At 46.1% G+C, this 21,663-nt stretch overlaps 1 protein-coding gene across 1 annotated transcript in view; it reads left to right on the top strand.

The window, feature by feature from the left end:
• The window catches only part of C3 (complement C3), a 29,730-nt gene that overhangs the window by 6,392 nt on the left and 1,675 nt on the right, over nucleotides 1-21,663 (top strand). The window contains exons 13-36 of the mRNA XM_019710799.3: nucleotides 110-316; nucleotides 653-811; nucleotides 1,197-1,326; nucleotides 1,569-1,640; nucleotides 1,814-2,014; nucleotides 3,988-4,096; nucleotides 4,350-4,435; nucleotides 7,644-7,786; nucleotides 7,876-8,088; nucleotides 10,261-10,327; nucleotides 10,425-10,511; nucleotides 11,190-11,393; nucleotides 11,799-11,874; nucleotides 12,176-12,335; nucleotides 13,337-13,435; nucleotides 15,319-15,475; nucleotides 16,866-17,029; nucleotides 18,099-18,257; nucleotides 18,404-18,463; nucleotides 18,583-18,673; nucleotides 18,778-18,829; nucleotides 20,340-20,427; nucleotides 20,546-20,635; nucleotides 21,481-21,586. Coding sequence (XP_019566358.3) covers nucleotides 110-316; nucleotides 653-811; nucleotides 1,197-1,326; nucleotides 1,569-1,640; nucleotides 1,814-2,014; nucleotides 3,988-4,096; nucleotides 4,350-4,435; nucleotides 7,644-7,786; nucleotides 7,876-8,088; nucleotides 10,261-10,327; nucleotides 10,425-10,511; nucleotides 11,190-11,393; nucleotides 11,799-11,874; nucleotides 12,176-12,335; nucleotides 13,337-13,435; nucleotides 15,319-15,475; nucleotides 16,866-17,029; nucleotides 18,099-18,257; nucleotides 18,404-18,463; nucleotides 18,583-18,673; nucleotides 18,778-18,829; nucleotides 20,340-20,427; nucleotides 20,546-20,635; nucleotides 21,481-21,586 — 2,980 coding nt within the window. The remainder of the gene's footprint in view (nucleotides 1-109; nucleotides 317-652; nucleotides 812-1,196; nucleotides 1,327-1,568; nucleotides 1,641-1,813; nucleotides 2,015-3,987; nucleotides 4,097-4,349; nucleotides 4,436-7,643; nucleotides 7,787-7,875; nucleotides 8,089-10,260; nucleotides 10,328-10,424; nucleotides 10,512-11,189; nucleotides 11,394-11,798; nucleotides 11,875-12,175; nucleotides 12,336-13,336; nucleotides 13,436-15,318; nucleotides 15,476-16,865; nucleotides 17,030-18,098; nucleotides 18,258-18,403; nucleotides 18,464-18,582; nucleotides 18,674-18,777; nucleotides 18,830-20,339; nucleotides 20,428-20,545; nucleotides 20,636-21,480; nucleotides 21,587-21,663) is intronic.

The following is a 21,663-nucleotide window of genomic DNA, read 5'->3' as shown; positions in this document are numbered from 1 at the left end:
GGCCCCCCTCCTCCTCACTTCTCCAGCACCCCTGGAGCCCTCCCCACCCCCCGGATCCACCCCACCCTCCCTCCCGCCTTCCAACCCTTATGCCAGCCTGTCCCCACAGGTCATGAACAAGGGGAAGCTGTTGAAGGTGGGACGCCAGACGCGAGAGGCCGGCCAGGACCTCGTGGTGCTGCCTCTGCCCATCACCACGGACTTTATTCCTTCCTTCCGCCTTGTGGCCTATTACACGCTGATTGGCACCAACGGCAAGAGGGAGGTGGTAGCCGATTCCGTGTGGGTGGACGTCAAGGACTCCTGTGTGGGCACGGTAAGCTTCCCTGGGTCTCTGTGCCCACCTTTGGACTCTGTCCTCGACCATTGCTTTCTCTGTCTCAGAATCCATTTCTCTCCCCTGTTTGCCTCTCCTCCTTTTCCACCTTGTTTTGTTCCCTGTCAGAGTTTAGTCTCAGTATCTCTCTTGCTCCCAATATTTTCTTTCCTTGCTGCCTGGTTGATACTGGTTCTGCGCGTCTCCCTTCTTCTCTCTCTGTCTCCACCTTTCTCCCCTCCCAGACCAGTCCAGGACCCCCTCTGTGCTCGACTGACCACAACTGGGTCCTCACCAGACTTACTCCTCCTTCCTGTTCCTCCAACTTCCTCACAGCTGGTGGTGAAAGGTGGCGGGAAGGAGGAAAAGCAGCATCTACCTGGACAACAGATGTCCATCAAGATCGAGGGTAACCGGGGGGCCCGAGTGGGGCTGGTGGCCGTGGACAAGGGCGTGTTTGTGCTGAATAAGAAGAACAAGCTGACTCAGAAAAAGGTACAGCCCCACATCACAGAGCTTGGGTAAAAAATGGCAGAGGCAAAGGGATGGCGTGTTGAGGAGGGAATGGCGCTGAGGAGAACCAGTGAAGTGGGGTTGGGTGGGGACTGAGTGTAGAGGTCCAAATGGACACGGATATGGGGGTGGGTTGAAGTTCAGGTTGTAAGATGGAAATGGGGATTGACAAGGGTCAAAGTCGGGGATGGTCATGGCAATGGGCACAGCTCTGAGTTCAACAGCAGCACACTCTAGATTGTCCACTGTGGACAGCCTGGGGACGGGGATGAGAATGGAGGTGGGGTTGGATGGATGTGTTGGCGAGTTGGTGCAGGCACTGCTGGCCAGGCCTCAGCCCGCTCCTGACGCCCTCCACACCCCGCAGATCTGGGATGTAGTGGAGAATGAAGACATTGGCTGCACGCCGGGCAGTGGAAAGGACTATGCAGGAGTCTTCCAGGATGCAGGACTGAGTCTCAAGACCAGTACAGGCCAGCAGACTGAGCAGAGGACAGGTGAGGAGGTGGCCATTGGCCATCCAGGGAGGGGTGACGTTTTCACCTCCCAGATGGGATCAGAGGGCCCTGGGTTCAAGCCCTGCCTCCACCCCCATCTAGTAAATCACTCTCCTCTCCAAGCCACAATTTCTTCATCTGTAAAATGGGAGCAATAACACTCCTACTTTGTGGCTCCTCTGAAAACCAAGACATGCAGTAGGTGCTTAATCCATCTTCTTCCTGGTCCACCTGCCCCTCAGATGACAAGTGCCCGAAACCAGCCACCCGCCGCCGCCGCTCGGTGCAGCTCATGGAGAAGAGGATGGACAAAGGTGGGGGCCCTTGCTCACCTTTCCACCCTGGATGCCGTCCATTCGAGATCCCAGTCAAAGCGGGAGGAGGGGAAGGGCCTGGCCCTGGGGGAAGTCCTCCCTGTGGTCTGTGCTGAGTCCCTGTTGCTTCGAGGCCCCTGCGGAGGGCGTGACTGGGGTCTGTGCTCCCACAGCGGGTGAGTACAAGAGCAAGGAGCTACGCAAGTGCTGTGAGGATGGCATGCGGGAGAACCCCATGAAGTTCGCATGCCAGCGCAGGGCACAGTACATCCTCCAAGACCGGGCCTGCGTGAAAGCCTTCCTGGACTGTTGCAACTATATCACCCAGCTGCGGATCCAGCACAGCCGGGACAGAGAACTGGGGCTGGCCAGGAGTAAGTCACACGGCAGGAGGAGGAGGCCCTGTCTGAGTGGGGAGGAGGCCCTGTCTGAGGGAGAAAGAGGCCCTGTCTGAGGGAGAAGGAGGTCCCTGTTATTGGGACTGGAAAGCGTGTTGATCAGATTGGGTTCCAAGAGCACAGGCAAGTAGTATGAGTGGTTCTTGAAATTGAGGGAAATTATGTTACCAATTACAGGATGAAAAGGAACAAAAAAGGATACCTTTGCTTAAAAACTAAGGAAGATTGGGAAACTTTCATAGTGGCAGCTGGCAGACCAATGCAAAAATAATCATCTTTTTTTTCCCTTAGTCTTTAATTTACAGAAAAACTGTTGTGCAGATTAGAAACCTTTTTTCCCCTTGAACTGTTTGATGCTCCCACACCCCCATGGGTTTTCTAGAAACAAAGATATTCTACTCAAAACCACAGCACAATCATCAGAATTAGGGCTTTAATGTTGGTTTTTTACCATTATCTAATCACCACTTGAGTTTTGCCATGTTTTTCTTTCAGTCCTTTATAGGAAAAAGATCCAGTTCAGAATCACACATTGGATTTGTGTGTCTGGTTGTGTCTCTTTAGCCTCCTCGTATCTGTCCAACTCCTAGCAGCTCTTCAGTCTTTCTGTGACCTTCACGTTCTTGACATATATGAAATAAACAGGCCAGATATTTTGAGGATTGCCCAGCAATCTGGGTCTGTCTGATGTTTCATTATCACATTCACATTTTGCATTTTGGCAGGACTATCACAGAAGAGATATTGTATCCTCCTTAATGTCATATATCAGGAGGCACCTGACATTGATTTGTCCCATTATTGGTGAAGTGAACCTTAATCACTGGGTTAAGGCAGTGTCTGCCAATTTCTTCATTGTAAAGTTCCACTTTATTTTTACTTATGTTTTTTAAAACTTCTTTTAAAATTAAAATCAAGAGAGATTTTCCCAAAGATCAATTTTCATTTAGCCTTTAAGATAACAGGTATCGATGGGCACCACATATGGTAACACAGGATTTTTGTGCACATTTGTGCTTTGGGGGGTGGGAGGGGGGCTTAGAAATAAGCAGCCACCTCTCAAAGGCAGCTATTTCCAATTCTAAATTCTTTTAGCTGGAAAGTCCTGAGCACAGGACGTTCAATCCCTTTGCGAATTATGATAACTAGGCATGTTGCTTCTACTCCAGTGACATAGAGACTTTCTTTCACAAAGAGAAGATAGGGCTACTAAGGAAGTTAGACAAAACTGATCTGCTGGGATATGGTTTACACGCACATGGGTATTTTTTTTTTCAGTATTGTGTTTTTTGTTTTTGTTTTTGTTTTTTAGCCAATTGGGGGTGAGGCAGAGTGTTGCTTAAATATTAGTACTCCAAAGGAACTTTGATGGATTATTCCAGAGCATGAGTGGATTTAGGCATCTATGGAATTCCACCTACTTTGTTGTTAGACCCTGAGCCAAGTTAAAATCTGTCCATCGTTTTTGAGAAGAGTCCAGCCAGGGTTGAACCCTCTTCCATCCCAGCTTTGTTTACTTGCTGAGGGATCCAGCTGGCTCTAAAGGCCACCACCTCTTCAACATTTTTTCCGCTTACCTGGTTGCCCTCAGGACTAACATAACCTCAAGACACATGCAGCAAGCATGGTGCCTGGGGACCATGATGTTTTTAGAGACTCTCACAAATGCTTTCATTTCTTTGAAAACAAGATGGGGGACGATGACTGTAACCCAGTCTGGGTTATTTTCGCCTTTATACCAACTCGGTTGTAAAATATGATTTTTTTATGTTTTTTATGGAGGCAGGATCTCTCAAAGGCAAACATGCCTGGGCCCCCCAAAAGTCATCATGTGGCTGTGGGTGTGTTTTGCTGCTAGGAGCCCCTCCAGAGCTATAGAGATGAGTATGTAGAGGACAGCAAGGAAAGTAGGTCTGTTTTAAACCCAGATTTCCCCCTCACCTTCCCAGGTGACCTGGATGAGGAGATCATTCCAGAAGACGAAATCATTTCCCGAAGCCAGTTCCCTGAGAGCTGGCTGTGGAGCATCGAAGAGTTAAACGAACCAGAGAAAAATGGGTAAGGCTGGGATAATCCCCATTTCAACCCACCCACAGGCCAATTCCTACCAATACCCCAGACCACACCACTTAATTTGCATGCATCTCAACCCCCTTTCTTTTATGGAATCACACCCCAACCTAGAAAAAACAAGAGTTGGGCTACCTCCATATGCCCACCCCTGTTCCCCTCCAACCTGCCCCTTTGGGCCCCTCCATACCCGCCCCCCCACCATGTCTTCTCCTAAGGCCCCCATTTCTCCTCCATTCAGAGTCTCTACGAAGATCATGAAGGTGTTTTTGAAAGACTCCATCACCACATGGGAGATACAGGCTGTGAGCTTGTCTGACAAGAAAGGTGAGAAATGGTGGCCCTGCTCTCAGGAGGTAGAAACCCCAGGGCCCCTGGGCCTTTTCTCATCCCATTCCAATAGGTCCTCTGTTTCTTGGTGGCTGATACTCTGCCCCCTGGTTACTGGGCAGGGATGTCAGAGTCTAGACAGTGGGTGACATAGTGCTTTTTATTTTTTAAATTGATTTTATTTTTAGAGCTGTTTTAGTTTCACAGAAAAATTGAGCAGAAAGTACAGAGTTTCCATAGATCCCCCCACCCCCGACACGCAGAGCCTCCCCTCCTGTCAACACCCCCCAGCAGAGTGGTGCGTTTGTTGTAATCCATGAACCTACATTGACATGTAGTGATAACCCCAAGTTCATAGTTGACGTTAGGATTCACTCTTGGTGTTGGACATTCTGTGGGTTTAGACAGATGTAGATGACATTTATCCACCAGTGTAATATCATACAGAATAATTTGCAACCACAGAAACTTTTAAGGAGGTGATTTCGACATGATAGTGGGTAAAGCAATTAAGAAAAGATAAAAGAGGAAGCAGGATGAAATGGGGGATTGAAACATCGGTGGTCAGATTGTGAAACATGACAAAAAGGTGTACCTGTCCCCTGGCCACCAACAGCTGGAGTGAGACGCTGAGGCGCTCCGGCTAAATATGCATGTTTAGAGCAGAGCTGGGAGTTGGGTGAGGAAAGTAAGGCACTGACGTTGAGTGGTGTCAAAAACCTCAGTCATCAAGATAAATCATATTTTTCTGCAAAAGTTTTTTTAAAAATCAAAGTGAATGCAAAAAAAGTCCATGATGAACAAAATATCCAAATTTTAAACAGAGACCAGAGCCGTGCTAAGCCATATTGGAGTTTAAGGCAAGAGGAAAAATGTGTGTCCCATATGCATGTTTTATGTGTATCTTAAAGGTTAATTTTTTTGAGAGCATTACATTTGTCGAAAAAATATTGAAACATTCAAAAGCAGGTGTATTAAAACTCACAATGTTAAGTGTAAATATTTTATTTATACCAAAGCCAGAATGTATTATCATTATCATTTATAATACATTATACCTTATTATCATTTTACTTTCCTGGCTTCCAGATTTCCAAAATTTGCTTATCTTGTTTTTAGTTGAAGGAATTGAAATTTTCTGGCAATTTTTCTTGTGCAAATGCAGATGGCAAGTGCAGTCACTATATGGGGGCACATAGTCCTCCTGAGACCAGCACGGCTTGGCACGGTTCTAGTTGTTGGCCCCCCTCCCTGTTCCAAGTTACAACATTTTTCCATTTACCTGTTGTACATTTTCATAAAAAAAAAAAGAAAAAAAAAAAGTTTTTGCAGCTTGGAAAAAAAAGTAAGTTGAAAGCTCCAGGTTAGATCCTTGCTACTCAAAGCATGGTCCCTGAACCGGTAGCAGTCTGGTAAAGTAGCTTTATATGGGAGTTTGTTAGACATTAGGAATCTTGGACCCCACCCCTGACCCACTGAATCAGAACCTTCCTTTGAACGTGATCCCCAGGAGAATTGTATGTACCCGAAAGTTGGCAAAGTTCTGTCCTGTATGAGCATTTCCCGACCTCAGCACTGATGTCGTTCCAGGCTGGATAACTCTGTGGTAGGGTGCTTCCCCGTGCAGTGTAGAATACTGAGCAGCCTTCATGGCCTCTACCCGCTGGATGCCAGTAGCAACCCCGTCCCCATTTGTGACATCCAAAAATGTCCCCAGACATTGTCAAATATCCCCTGGAGGTCAGAATGCCGAAGGGCCCTGTGGTTTTTAGATTCTGATCTCTGTGCCCTTGTAACATCTTCCCAATGTCACTGCGTTGGCAGCACTGTTTTCATTCTCTGCATATTATCTCATTTAATGTATACAACAATGCTATGGGCTGGTACTATTATTCTTCTACAAATGAGGGCACTGAAACTGGAGAAGGAAGGTGACTTGCCCAAGATCACCAGTGGATGAACCTTTCAGAACTCCCATCACAGAGCTTCAGAATAAATATTTTAGTGTCGTAACCAATGGAACTTGGAAATTTTAGACTCCTGAGCTATAAGAATTGAAATCATTAAAAACAGGGAGCTTCCTGATCGCAAATGCCGGGGTTCAAATCCCAGGTCCTCCCTGGGCAGCTGTGTGGCCTTAATAAAGTCACTCAACCTCTCTGTGCTCATCCATAAAATGTGCATGCTAGAAATAGTACCTACTCAAAGCATTGTGATGACTGTTATGAGTTAATACATGTAAAGCCCTTATAATAGTGCCTGGCACATTATAAAAGTCCATGAGTCTGAGTTATCATTATTATTGGAGTTTAACATATTTTAGAGATGAAAGGGTAAATGCCTTTCAGCAATACATGGATACTTCCTTAAATAATATGATAAAGAAGTTGTGGTATATATACACAATGGAATACTATTCGGCGGTAAGAAAAGATAAAATAGGACCTTTTGTGACATGGATGGATCTTGAGATTATAAATGCTAAGCATTATAAGTCAGACAGAAAAAGCAGAGAACCATATGATTTCACTGATATGTGGGATATAAAACTGAAACAAAAACAAAAGAACAAGACAAACAAATGAAGGAACAAAAACTCATAGATGTAGACAATGGTTTAGGGGTTATCAGAAGGGTACAGGGGAGGGGTGCTCTAGAAGAGGGTAAATGGGGTCAAATATATGGTGATGGAAAGAGAACTGACTCTGGGTGGTGAACACACATGTGAGATATAGATAATGTATTACAGAATACACCTGAAATCTATGTAACTTTACTAACAATTGTTACCCCAATAAACTAAAAAATAATAATAATACAAAGAAGTCATTCCCTTTTTATTAATTATTAGCAAATTTTTAAAGCAGTTTTAAACTTACAGAAACCACTGAAGAAAAAATATAGAGTTGTCATATATAGCTCTCACTTCCCCAAGTCCCCCTTTTTGTAACTTCTTGCATTTAGAGTGCTGCATTTGTCACAATCAGTGGGCCAATACTGATACAGTCTTATGAAACTGAAGTCCATATTGACAGTCGGATTAATGCTTGGTGTTGTACATTCTGACTTGGGAGAAATGTATAATGACATGTATTCACCGTACAGTATCACACAGAAAAATTATTTACTTGAAGCCGAATTTGGACCCTGTCTGTCCTGCCCACCCCCTACCCGTGGCACTCATGTTCTGTGTTCCCCTGGGCAGGGATCTGTGTGGCCGACCCCTATGAAGTCACGGTGGCACAAGATTTCTTCATTGACCTGCGGCTTCCCTACTCTGTGGTGCGTAACGAGCAGGTGGAGATCCGGGCTGTCCTCTACAACTACCGGGAGGCGGATGAGCTCAGGGTGAGTCTTAGGGGCAACACAGCCATGAAAGGAGCTTGGAGGAAGAGACCATGGCACATGCCCCTGACCTGAGGCTCTCTCCCTGGCAGGTGAGGGTAGAACTGCTTCACAATCCAGCCTTCTGCAGCCTGGCCACTGCCAAGAAACGTTACCAGCAGACTCTGCGCATCCCTCCCAAGTCCTCCGTGGCTGTGCCTTATGTCATTGTGCCCCTGAAGGTCGGTCAGCAGGAGGTGGAAGTCAAGGCCGCTGTCTATGACTTCTTCATCTCTGACGGTGTCAAGAAGACCCTGAAGGTCGTGGTGAGTCCTTAGGGGACCTGTTGCCTCTTGTCCTTCAGGAAAGGCTCCTGTTCTCCTTGTGCTGTCCATCCAGTTTGGAGACCCAGGCTCTGAGACACTAAGAACATACAATGTCCCGCTTAGGAAGTTTAGGAGTCCTAGAAGTTCAAAAGCAGGGCCACTATTAGGGTGAGGCAAGTGAGGCACCAAATTTCTCCTTGGGCACGAAATTTTGAGGGGGTGCCCAAAACCTCAGTAATAAAGATCAATTATCTATTTTTTCATTAAAATATATTCTAATATCAAATAAGGTATTTTGTATGTCATATTTGTATAACACATTTCAGTATAGGAATTTTCTTTTGACTCAAAAAATCTTGGGGAAACATAATTCACAGACCAAATTTTATAAAGCAATAATATATGATGCGAGAACATAGGAAAGTTCTATTTTCACCTATGATTTTTACCCCTGAAGTATACATTAACAGTGATATTTCTACTCTTTCCCACAGTGTGGAGCACTTTCAAATATAATAAGCGAACCATTAATAAAAGGCTTTTATCATCTTCGATTAATATTTTAGAGGAAAATGTGAGATCATAAATAAGACTACTAATATTTTAATGTAGTAGTTTAAGAAATAAAAAGTAATGCCAAAAAGCCCTGTGATGAATAAAATATCAAAATTTTAAATAGGGATGGGATCTGACAATGTCCAGCGAAGCCATATTGGAGCCTGAAGCAAAAGAAAAAAAATGAGTGCGCCACAGACATGCCTGTGCGGTTTTTTTTTTAAATGGTTAATTTTTCCCTAAATTGTTAAAGTAGTTGAAAAAATTTTGAAAGAAAATGTGGTAAAACTGACTGTGATTTTATGTTGAAATATTTTATTTATACCCAAACCAGAATTTATTATAATTTTCCTTTTCTGGCTTTAATGGAAGCAAATTCATATTTTTTCAACTACTTTAATGTTCTGTAATAATATTGCCATTAAAAATATATTACACTGTATATTTAGGGGCACACATTTTTTGCTTTTGCCTTGGGCTCCAAGATGGCTCAGCAGGCATTGGTGGGAAACCAGAGCCTGTGAGGCCAGCTGCCAAGAGCCAGTGAGCCCATCTCTTCCCAATTCTGCACTTACTGATGCTGATTGCTTTGAAATCCATCACGGTGGGGATATTTACACCAAGGAAATTGGCACCCTACAAATCAGGATTTCTTTCTTCCTGAAGACCTGGATGTTAAATGTTTGCCAGCACACCATGGGAGAAAACTCAGTCTGCAAAGGAAAATCTGGGCATTATTACTAGGTGAAAGGACAGTGAGTTCTGGGAAGGCAAAAACAGCCACTGTCCACAATAAAGGTTTATCTGAGGACATATGAGAACTTGATTGGGTCATTGATACTAATTAAGATAGCCCCTAATTTAACTGAGCACTTAATATGTGCCAGCACTGTGCTAAGTACTTCTGCAATCTTGTATTTTTATTTTTTATTTATTTTCTTTTATTTTATTGATTTATTATTTTAATTATTTATTTTAAAACTTAATTTTTAAAATTCTATTTCATTTTTATGTCTTTTCTTATTCTTGTCTATTTGTTTAATTTTATTATTTTATTTCATTTATTACTTTAAATCAATTTTTTAAATTTTATTTTCTAAAACGTATTTTTATTTTATTTAACTCGTTGAGAGGCACTCGGTTATAAACAGGCTCTGGAGCTAGACTACCAGGTTCAAACTCCAGTTCTGTTCTACAAGCTGTGTGACTCTGGGCAAGCTACTTCAACTCTCTGTTCTCCACTTTCCCCAACTTTAAAATGGGAGTGATAATAGCGATACCCACTACATTGGGTTGTTGTGAAGATTAAATGAGTTAACCTGAGTAAAGAAAGCTTTTAGGCACAGGGGAAGATTTCTAAAGGCTTTGTTGCTTTATCATTATTAATTTTGTTATTAATTCACACAATGATATGAGGTAGATGTTTGTAGTGCCTCCTCTTTATTAGGAAGGAAGCTGAGGCACAGAGAGGTTAAGTAACTGGCTCCCAGTCACAAATCTAAAACTGGGCAGATGCCATCATGCCTACGCTACAGTAATTCCCAGAACAGTGCCCTGCTGACTAGCTGTCTGTCTCTCCTTTTATTCCTGACTTTGCCCTCCCTCAACACTGTTCAGCCAGAAGGAATCAGAATGAACAAAACTGTGGCTGTTCGCACACTGGATCCAGAACACCTGAGCCAAAGTGAGTCAGTTGCAGGAGAGGGGGTGAGGTCTGGGTGGTGATGCAGCGTGCGGTGGGAGGAGGCTGGTGCCATGGGTGTCTCTCATTCGACCGACAGACGGTGAGCAGCGAGAGGAGATCCACGCTGCAGACCTCAGTGACCAAGTCCCAGACACGGAGTCGGAGACCAGGATCCTCCTGCAGGGTGAGACCTTGGTCCAACCCCTGGAGCCCAGGAAGGTGTCAGGGGGCTGTGAGCCCTGAGAAGGGAGCCCAGTTCCATGTAATTCGGGGAATACTTAACCATGGCACCTCTCTGCTCCACTTCATCTAGAATAGCCTTTCCTGGTTCTGTTCATTGACAGCTCCAGGCAGGATTTAGTTCAGCAAATAGTTTTTGCTGATAAAGAAGTTTAAATGAGAAGCAATAGAGTTCAAGAGCAGAAATTCTGGACCTAATTGTCCAGGATGGAGGACTCAGGTGAAAAGGGACAGAAAGGAGCTGGAAAGGTACCTTGCAACCTGTCAGCTGTAAGGTTTCAGGGAGAGACTCTTGGTTTCCTATCTGTGATGGAGGCAAATATCTGAGGGTTGTTGGGAGGATGAAATGAAATATTATACAGTGTTCTCTTAGAACAGAGTTCAGCAAATAACATTAAACATTATGTAAGTATTCATGCCAATTGTTCCTAGAGTTATTTTACCTCTAGGAACAAGAGGACCCAGGGACAGCTCCCTCTCAGTCGCATGTCCCCAGCCCAAAGCTGTCCCTGACTCTTTGGCCCTGGCTTATCAAAACCTGGGAACACTGGGGGCAGCTGTGACTCTCCCCGCCCCACAGTGGGTCTCCTTGCTTGAAGACCATCCTTTCTCCTGGCTGCAGGGACCCCAGTGGCCCAGATGGCGGAGGACGCCATTGATGGAGAGCGACTGCAGCACCTCATTGTGACCCCCTCGGGCTGCGGGGAGCAGATCATGATTGGCATGACGCCCACCGTCATCGCGGTGCACTACCTGGACCAAACAGAGCAGTGGGACAAGTTCGGCCTGGAAAAGCGGCAGGAGGCCTTGGAACTCGTCAAAAAGGGTGTGTCCCCTACGCCTCTCGGAGACACCCCGCCTCACTCCCCCAGTCCCCTCTCTGAGCTCTCTCCTCTTCTGAGCCCCTCTCTGAGCTCCCTGTGCACTGAACCCCCTTGCCCCTGAACCCCCTTGAGAATCCTCCCCTCTCTGAACCCCCTCTTCTCTGAGAACTTCTTACCCCTCCTTTCTCTGATTCCCCCACCCTCAGAGTACATCCCACTTTAAGTTCCTCTCCACTCCAGATATCCCTCCCAGTACTGAGCCCCCTCTTTCCTCTCTGAACCCCTGCCCCGCCTTTGATGGAATCCTTGTCCCCTTTCTAAACCTCTCTCCTCTCTGATGTACCCACACCAGCCATCGCCTCCACTCAGCCCCTGCTCCTCTCGTAACACTTATCTCTCCCCTGCAGGGTACACCCAGGAGCTGTCCTTCAGACAAGCGAACAAGGCCTTTGCAGCCTTCAAGGACCGGCCATCAAGCACCTGGTGAGCTTGCCCATCCTTGGCCTTGCACCCCCTTGAGCAGGCCCTGGATCCCAGCCTACCCAGGTCTAGGCTGGTGTCCCCCACACAGCCCTTTGCCACTGGACCCCTCCACCCGCGAGTCAAGGCTCCCGTTGGCTAAGTGACCTACAGTCATTAAGCACTGCCTGCTTGCAACACTGGGTCCTGAGCCCTGACACACAGAAATGGCATACCCAGCCAGGCCCTGCCCCTCTCTGCTCATTGGTTGACTAGGATGGCAGTCTCCCAGAGCCAATTGGTTCATGCTCTGTGCCACCCCTAGGCTGACTGCCTATGTGGTCAAGGTCTTCTCTCTGGCTGCCAACCTCATTGCCATCGACTCCGAAGTCCTCTGTGGGGCTGTTAAGTGGCTAATTCTGGAGAAACAGAAGCCTGATGGAGTCTTCCAGGAGGACGGACCTGTGATACACCAAGAAATGATTGTAAGAGTCAGGGATTCAGGGCAGGCTGGGGGAGAGGGGTCCTGAGTGTCACAGGATGGATAGGAGAAATTCCATCTGCCATTTGCCCAATGCATTGTGTGGGGGAACAGAGGAATACAGGAATTGAGAGTGTCATTCCTCCTTTGCAAAGACCTGAGACTCGCAGAGTCCAGTGCAAAATGAAAGTTCCCTGGCTCTCCACTGCTTTGAAAATGAACTCAGAACTCCTTAGAGTTGTGGTTCTCAAAGTGTGGTCCCCGGGCCAGCGGCATCAGCATCACCTGCAAACTTGTTAGAAACACACATTCTCGGACTGGAGCCCAGATGCACTGAATCAGAAACTTTAGGGGTGGGGGCCTAGGAATCAGAGTTTAAATAAGCCCCCCCATCCCAGGTGATGCTGATGTGTGCTCCAGATGGAGAATCACTGCCTTATCCTGACGTTTTGGGCCTCCAGCCTCACATCCTTCCCCCTCTCTCCACACTCCAGCTGTACTGCTTGGAGCCTTGCTCTGTCCAGCCACAGGGCCTTTGCACATGCTGTTCCTGCTCCCTGGCATGCTACCCCTGCCCTCTGTGAGAATTGAATCCTACTCCTTAAATTGTGGCTCCACTTGTCATCCCTCAAGGACACCGTTCCCAACTTCCCCGACTGAGTCACACTCTCACTGTCCATTCTCACTGCCACACCCACTTCTCCTGCATAGCACTGATCAGTTTGTAATGATATGTCTGTTGATGAGCTGGTTGGTTCTTGTCTGTCTCCCCTACTGAATGGGAAGCTCTATAAGGGCTGGGGCCAGTGTATGGTTTTTGTTCACCATCTTATCCACAGCACCAGCAACATTTGCAGAATGAGTGAATGAACAAATGAATGAGTTTCATTCGTTCATTCACTCATGCTGTGAGACACTGATGAGAGATCCAGCATTGCCCTGACCTGCTGTTTGGAATGTGGGGACAATTGTGACCCCATCCTTGCTTCCTGCTCCACACTGTAGGGTGGCTTCAAGAATCCTGAGGAGAAAGACGTGTCCCTCACGGCCTTCGTTCTCATTGCGCTGCAGGAAGCTAGAGATATTTGCGAGGGGCAGGTCAATGTAAGTGACTCTATCCTCTCCTCTCCCCCCTCTCCTACCAAGGACACATCCACCTTGGAGATTTTGTGATCACTCCATCTGTTTTGTCCTAGGATTTTGAGAGTGGGTTGTTTGACCTTTAGCTTCCCAAGTGGGGAGCCACAGGATCCCACCATCAGCCAGCTGCTTCTCCCTCCTCAGGACCCCAGAAAAAAGATGGAGGGGAGAAGGCTGTTACTTTTAATGACCAAGAATCAGATCTTTCTAATTCAAACCTTGCAGATTTCAAAGAAATTATAGTAGAAAAGAGGCTGTAGGGTCAGATAGATCTGACTTCACAGCCTCTCTGGTGCTTCCCCTCACTAGGCCTCAGTGTGTGCATCTGTAAAATGGGTATAATGATTTTTGAATTGTTTTAGGACTCTCTGAATTGTTCTAGGTAACACATGTGTGACCCAGATTATACAAAAATTAATGGGAGAATTATTTTAAGCAGCCAACAATTTGTCAAGTGCAAAGATGAAATTGGCACAGGGACTCTGCCAGGATGCTTTGTTCATCTCTCCTGTGTCCTTCATTCCCTTTTTGCCCAATAATTCAGCTTTCTCTGCCAGCCTGCCTACTTGGCAGAACATGGCTGCCTTCCTTGGAGAAATAGACAGACCAAGGCTAGAGCTTTCAGATTCCCAGGGAAGAATTCTGATTGGCTCAGCCTGAGTAAGATGATCACTTCTGGACCAATCAGCTGAGACCAGGAAGTAGGTCTTACTGGGCAAATATGGCTGTTTCCACTGTGGCCATGTGAATGCAAGGGAGGAGTAGACGTTCCTACAAAAGTCATGGGTAGATGTAGGAGAGACAGCCTGGCTGGCAACAGGATTAGCTTCTACTACAACATAGCAACCTTACAGTGGAGTATAGCATAGGCTGTGGAACCAGACTGCTAGGATTCAAATAAAGAGTGTGCTGAAACTAGCTGGAATATTAATCAATTGTTAATGTTCCATGAATTTTGTAGCTGGTTGTTAAATGCAATCATTGTTAAAAATTAAATTATATAAACTTAGATTTAAATAAATTAGACTAAACATTAAACATAAAAACAAAGGTAATACACACTCAAAACTCATCCTTTCTTATTTTATTAACTTTTATAATTACCTATTTATTATTATTTATGTCTGTCATACCTGTATAGTGGACATACTGTATAATACTGTGCTACTACCCGTTTCTTCCCAGCTCTACATTCAGTGTCACCACATTGGTAGGCTGAAATTGGCCATGGTTGTATTTACACTATGGAAATCAGCAAACACTACAAATCATGTCTGCCCTGGCCCTCATCTCTCTAGGTCTCAGTAGTGTCATCTTTGCAATAGGTATGATGATGAAAATAATACCTAACTCATAGGATTTTGAGGTTAAATGAGTGAATATGTGACTAAGCACATAGTAAATGTTAGCGATGAAGATGATGATGATGATGATGGTGACTCTGGCTCATTCTAACTCCTGAGTGCCTATTTGAGGCATCTCTTTCCCACTCCATGTTAAGGTATGTCACACTGGTAGCTTGAAGTTGGCCATGGTGGGAGTATTTACACCACAGTAACTGGCAATCTATAAACCAGCCCCCACCTCGACTAGACAGCTGGTTATTAAACATTTACCAGTACACTGCTGGGTATATAAACTGCACCAGGCACATAGTAGGTCCTCAGCAACAAAGCAATTTAAGGTGGCTAATATGTCTGAGAAACCCTCAAACATAGACAGATCCAAGACAGACATGCCTCAAGGACAGAAACCTTGTGCCCAGGAAGTGGTGCTTGTGTGATCCTTGCCAGCTCCCGGTGGCAGCAGTGCCCCCCTGACCAGAGTACCCAATCTTCTTCTCATAGAGCCTGGAGGGCAGTATCAATAAGGCAGGAGACTTCCTTGAATCCCAGTACGAGAACTTGCGGAGACCATATACTGTAGCCATTGCTGGCTATGCCTTGGCCCAGTTGGACAAGCTGGACGGCTCCCGGCTCACCAAATTTCTGAACGCAGCCACAGGTGAGGGGCAGCCTGATGGGTGAGGAGGGATGCATGGCTATAAGCTGAGCTGGGATGGATGACGCTAAGCTCAGCTGGGGTAGATGGCTGTAGGTGTGAAAAGTCCTTATTGTTATACAAAAAGGTCCATTACATCATTCAACAAGTGTGTGTTGACCACTTGTTATAATACAGGAGCAAGGCCATGGGCTGATATCAGACAGATTCAAGTTCAAATCCCACTCTGCCACATTCTCACTGTGTGACCTTGTACAATTCACTTAACCTCTCTGGACCTTGTGTTTAAAATGACACCTACATCATAGAGTGGTTGTAAAGATTAAATGAGTGACGCAGGTAGAAGAAAGTGTAACACACAGTAAGAGATCTGTCACTCAGGTTGTTAGTGCCTTTAGTATTGTATTAGCATCATCTCAAGGATAATTAGGATCAGATAAGATAACGGCCTACGGATTTTAGCAGAGTGGGTAGCATATAGTGAGCACTGAATTACTGGTTCCATATCAGGTTTATGCGTACTGATATAACATATCTGAATGTATACTGAAGTGGTTTAACACGCAGAAGTTGGTTTCTTGCTGGTAACAGCTTTTCCTTCACACGGGTGATACGGTGATTCAGGCTCTATCTTTTCATGACTCTGCCACCCCAAAGCCTTGGAATCCATTCCATCCAAGCAGAAGGGGAAACAGGAAGACTGTGCAAGGGAGGTAGACCAGACATGGGAGGGGCCCCATCACTGCTGTCCACATTTCGTTGGACAGAGCTCAGTCTTGTGACCATACCCACAAAGCCATCTAGGAAATGTAGTCCAGCTGTGCCCAGGAATAGGGGGGAATGGTTAACAGTCTATGCTATAAGTACTTTCTTAGGCACTTGGGACATCACAGTGAATACGGCAGAGCCCCTGCAATCATGGCCTCACACTCTCGTTGAAGAAAGAAATGAGTTAATAGATTTCTGTAGAGCGTCATATTCCTGCCACAGGAGAAGCTCAGGATGCTTTGAGAGACAGAAGGAAAGGCCTCATTCTGTCTTGGGGTGCCACTGAAGCTGAATTGTTCAGGATAGGTAAGAACTAACCAGGAGTAGATGGAGAAAAGGTGCTTCAAATAGAACAGAATGTGCAAAGGCTCAGAAGTAAGAATGAGCATGGCAAGTTTAGGGAATCTCACATAGATCAGTGGGGCTGCAGTTCAGAGTTTAAATTGAGGAGTGAAGGCTGATGAGGGAAGAGAGTGAGGCAGGAACCAGTATATTGGAGCTTCAAATGTTGGCCAGGACACCTGAACACCCAGAGGTCTAGTATGAGTCTGTTTTCTGGGATTTCTCTGAGCTATCTCCAGGCTGAACAGAGCAGTAAGCATGGGGGCTGATGTTCTCTCTGCAGAGAAGAACCGCTGGGAGGAGCCTAACCAGAAGCTCTATAATGTGGAAGCCACATCCTATGCCCTGTTGGCCCTGCTGCTGCTCAAAGACTTTGACACTGTGCCTCTGGTTGTGCGCTGGCTCAACGAGCAGAGATACTATGGAGGTGGCTACGGTTCCACCCAGGCAAGTGGTCCCACATCCCCCAGGCAACTGCATCCTTACCTCTCTGGCCTCCCACCGGCCTCCTGGATAAGATGCTGAGAACCAAAGAGGCAGTTGTTGGAATGAAATTGAGAAATCAGTTTCATTTTGTTTTGTTTTGAGTTGCAAATCTATCTGTAGGTTCTAGACTAGATTCTGGATGCCTCAAATTGTGTTCTGAGTCTCCCTTTCCCTCCTGGTGTCTAGATCATGTTCTCGGGGCTCAGGTTCAGGTGTGAGCCTCTCTCTGGTGGGTTCTAGACCAGGTTCCCAATTATTGTAGGGAATTGATGAAGTCCCTCTCTCCCTCTAGTGGGTTCTAGACCATGCTCTCAGGTCCATCAGGCTCCCAGCGTTACCTTGTCTTACTGTAGACTCTAGACCGTGTTATTCTAGAGCATTATCCAAACCTCTCTCTCCTTTGTGGGTTCTACACCATGGTTTTAGCAACCTCAGGCTCCAGTTTGTTCCCCCTTTCTCTCTGATGGGCTCTCAAGCACATTCCAAGTGTCACTTTTGGATTCTAGATCACATGCTCAGTGTCCCCAGGCTCCAACTTTATTCTTTTTTCACAAGTGTGTTCTAGATGCATTCTCAGTGCCTCCAAACCCTTGCCTTAGACTTTCTGCTCTGGACGGGTCTAGATCACATTCTCAGTGTTGCTAGACCTTCAGTCTTATGCCTGCACTTTCAGCCTCACGCCTGCACTTTCTAGACATGTTTTCAGTGTCTCTGAGCTCTGGTGTAAGCCTCTGTCCCTTGGAGAATTCTAGAACATATCCTCAGTGTCTAATGTCTCCCTTGTGTTCTCTGTTGTGTGCTAGGTCACAGTGTTCATGTCACCAAGCACTGATCTGAGCCCCTCTCTCAGAGAGTTCTAGAACATGTCCTCACTACTCACCAACCCTCAGTCTTATCCTCACTATCCCTGTAGGGTTCTAGGCTACAGTCTCAGTGTCCCAGCTGTGATCTGAGTCTCTTCATCCCCAAGTGGGTTCTAACCACTGTCTCAGTCTCCCAGGTCACGCTTTTTCTCTCTCATGGGTTCTAGGCCACTATCATGGTGTTCCAAGCCTTGGCCCAATACCAGCGGGATGTCCCTGACCATGACGAGCTGAATCTGGATGTGTCCATCAACCTGCCCAGCCGCAGCTCTCCGGTGGTGCACCGTATCCTGTGGGAATCTGCCAGCCTCCTGCGCTCAGAAGGGGTACAGCCGCTCGGACACACCCCCCTCGCCCACGTCCTCTATGCCTGTCAGGGTCTGCTAGGAGGCAAGAAGGAGGGAGATGACCATGGTAGCCAAGAGAAGGCTTGGTTCCCAACACCTCTCTTCTCTCTCCCCACTCCCTGTAGACCAAGGAGAATGAGAATTTCACAGTAACAGCTAAAGGGAAAGGACAAGGCACCTTGTCGGTAAGGAACGGGACCCACACCTGCTTGATTCACCACCTTCTCTCGGACCCTATACCCCAAAGGGACCCTCTTCCCAAGTCAAGTAGGCTGATACCTTTTCTCCTGTCCCATCTCACCAGGTGGTGACAATGTACCATGCCAAGATCAAAGGCAAAGCCACCTGCAAGAAGTTCGACCTCAGGGTTAACATAAGACCAGCCCCTGAACCAGGTAGAAGGAATAAAGACCCTATCTGTCACCCTTGCCCCACTGCCATTCTAGTGTCTGCCCCTGTCCTGGGTGCCCCCTATCCTTCTGCCTTTTTATGTTTCTAGTCAAGAAGCCCCAAGATGCCAAGAGCACCATGTACCTTGAGATCTGTGCCAGGTAAGAGATGGGTTATTGGGGTTCATCTTGGCCATCCCTAGAAGCACTCCCTTGCTAGAAGTCGCCAGCAAGACTTATAAATATTACCCGTGGTACCTAATACTTTCTGGGAGTGTATTGTGTGGCTAGTGCTGTGCTGAGTACCTGCCAGGAGGTAGAGAGCACAGGCAGTCCTTGCTTTGCATGGCAGTGTGAGACTAGCCATGACCACATAAGCTCAGACTGCAAAGTGATCTTAATAGTCAGTGAGGGAAATCACAATTGTTCCAGGGCCTTTACATTTTTTGTATCACGACCTCAAAAAGTCTCATTATAAAGGTGTAGAGAAATGAAAAGTATAGTACAACGAGTACTTGTTTAGTGCACTGTCATTTAAAACACTAGCACACTGAAATTGAAGTTCTGTTTTGTTTTTGTGAAGCACTTACCCAAAGCACTGCAGTTTGAACAGTGCGTCCTCTCTTCTCTTTGTATAACTTATGATATGGAGAAAGCATCATTCCTATGACATCGTGAATGTTCCCTTCCAAGGTTGGGTCACCTTCCAATATTTACTCCTTTGAGCTTTCAAAGTCATGAGATATTTGAGAGTTTCTTTACTGTGAAGTTTTTTGCCGGTGCCATTGCCTCTGGGACGTCTTTGATTTTTGGAGGCCACTTTCCTCATTTTTGCCGGTGCGCTTGCCTTCACTGAGTTCCTCTTGCTGCCTGGCTGGCCTCCCCCACGGGGACAGGGTCCCCATTCCCATGCTCTGTTGTTTCTTCCCCGACACCATACATGTGCTATTGAAATTTTACTTCCAGCATTACCACTCTTCATTCCTTTGCCATGCTTTCAGCTTTTTTGGCCAGTTCCCTCTTTCGATGATCCATTTTGGTAAAATGTCACGTGGGTTTTTCACCAGGAGAGAAGGAAGTAACACAACTACGTGCTTTGCTATCTGTGTGTGACCTGAATGGCAGGTGCTCAGTGACCTGTCACTGATAGACTTTGAAAGGAGGGACATGATTGGTCATTTATTATGATGTGCACCTGTTATTTCTGTAGTGATTGGGGGACTGAAGAGGTAGCACCAAGATTTCTCCTTTAGGCAATTACTCACAATTAATATACCATGATACTGAAATTAGAACTGTGTTGTGGGGACTGGTGTTATTGAGCCAGACCATGGTAACGGAATCATGCAAAATGAGACTTGCCCATATTCTTGTCTTCATTTCCTAGAAAAATGGAGGCACAGAGAGGTCAAGTAACTCATCAAATGTCATATAGAGCTGGGATTTGAACCCATGCGGTTGGATTCTGGAACCTGAGCAATCAGTCACCTTGACCATTACGATACCTTTCCTTTATTCCCCTGGGGGTAGTGTTTCCCAAGGTCTAACATCCCTCTATGCTGCAGTGTGGGCACCAGAAGCCTTAGTCCCTGATCAGACCCTCTTGTCTAGGCACTGACCCCCAAGGCTGACCCCGCCTGAGACTCAACCCCTCTCTCCCTGCCCCATCCAGGTACTTGGGAGACAATGATGCCACTATGTCCATCCTGGATATATCCATGATGACTGGCTTTGCTCCCGACATCGGTGACCTCAATACGGTATGAAGGTCTTGGGCTGGGGGGCTGGGATCAGTGGGCAGGAGCCTGGTGTCTGGAAGAGACTGGAGGGAGGGAAGGCGATCCAGGCGGAGTTTTCACAAGCCCTGCCCTTCCCCAGCTGAGCACTGGCACTGACAGATACATCTCCAAGTATGAGCTGAACCAGGCCTTCACCAACAAGAACACGCTCATCATCTACCTGGACAAGGTAAGGCTTCCGGAGGGATCTTCATCCATAGTTGGCTGGCCTTTTCCTTCCCTGGTCTTTGTCTTGGAGTCCTCTGCTGGATCCATTCTTTCTAGAAAAAAAAAGGGATTGTGCGTGAAATGGGTTTTTCAAAATTTTTTTTTTGTATTTTAATGTTTAATATAATTTCAACCTTACAGAGAAATTGTAAAGCAGTATTAAAAAGTTCCATATATCCTTTACCCAAATTCACTAATTGTTAGCATTTTTCTCCAAATATACATGTCTATCACATATACATCTTTCTTTCTTCCTTCCTTCCTTTTCCTCATTTATTTTTTCCAGCTTTATTGAGATATAATTGACATATAACATTGTGTAAGTTTAAGGTGCACAATGTAATGATTTGTTACATGTGTATATAGGTAAATGAACACCATAATAAGGTTAATTAGCACATCTATCACCTCACATAGTTGTGTGTGTGTGTGTGTGTGTGTGTGTGTGTGTGTGTGTTGAGAACTTTTAAGATTTACTATCTTGGCAACTTTCAAATATACAGTACAATATTAATAATCATGAGATATTTTCATGGGCATAAATAGCATTCTGTTGGCCAGAATTCAATTGCTTGGCCACACCAAATGGAAGGAGAGGCTGAGAAGTGTAATCTAGTCATGAGCCTTGGAGAAAAAGAAAATAGATTTGTTGAACTGCTCATAGATCTTTGCCACTTCCTGCCCCCCATCCCTCCCACCCATATCACTCCTTGATCCCTCCATTTCTCCACCATTGCTCCCACCTCCAGTATCTATGCCAGGCTCCCTCCCATGTCACCCCACTGACCAACCTCCTCCTTTCCCCAGATCTCACACTCCCAGGAGGACTGTCTAGCATTCAAAGTTCACCAGTTCTTTAATGTGGGGCTTATCCAGCCTGGCGCAGTCAAGGTGTACTCCTATTACAACCTGGGTGAGGAGCCATCCTAGAACCTGGGGTCCGAGGGTCCCAAGGATCTGTGAGTTGGGGGCCTGGGGGTCCCAGGGATC

This window comes from Rhinolophus sinicus, chromosome 15 (genome assembly GCF_057876585.1).
Source record: "Rhinolophus sinicus isolate RSI-liver-muscle chromosome 15, RSI-T2T, whole genome shotgun sequence".
NCBI classification, from domain to species: domain Eukaryota; kingdom Metazoa; phylum Chordata; class Mammalia; order Chiroptera; family Rhinolophidae; genus Rhinolophus; species Rhinolophus sinicus.
The sequence above is the reverse complement of the archived record's forward strand: the minus strand, read 5'-3'. Positions and strand labels throughout refer to the sequence as shown.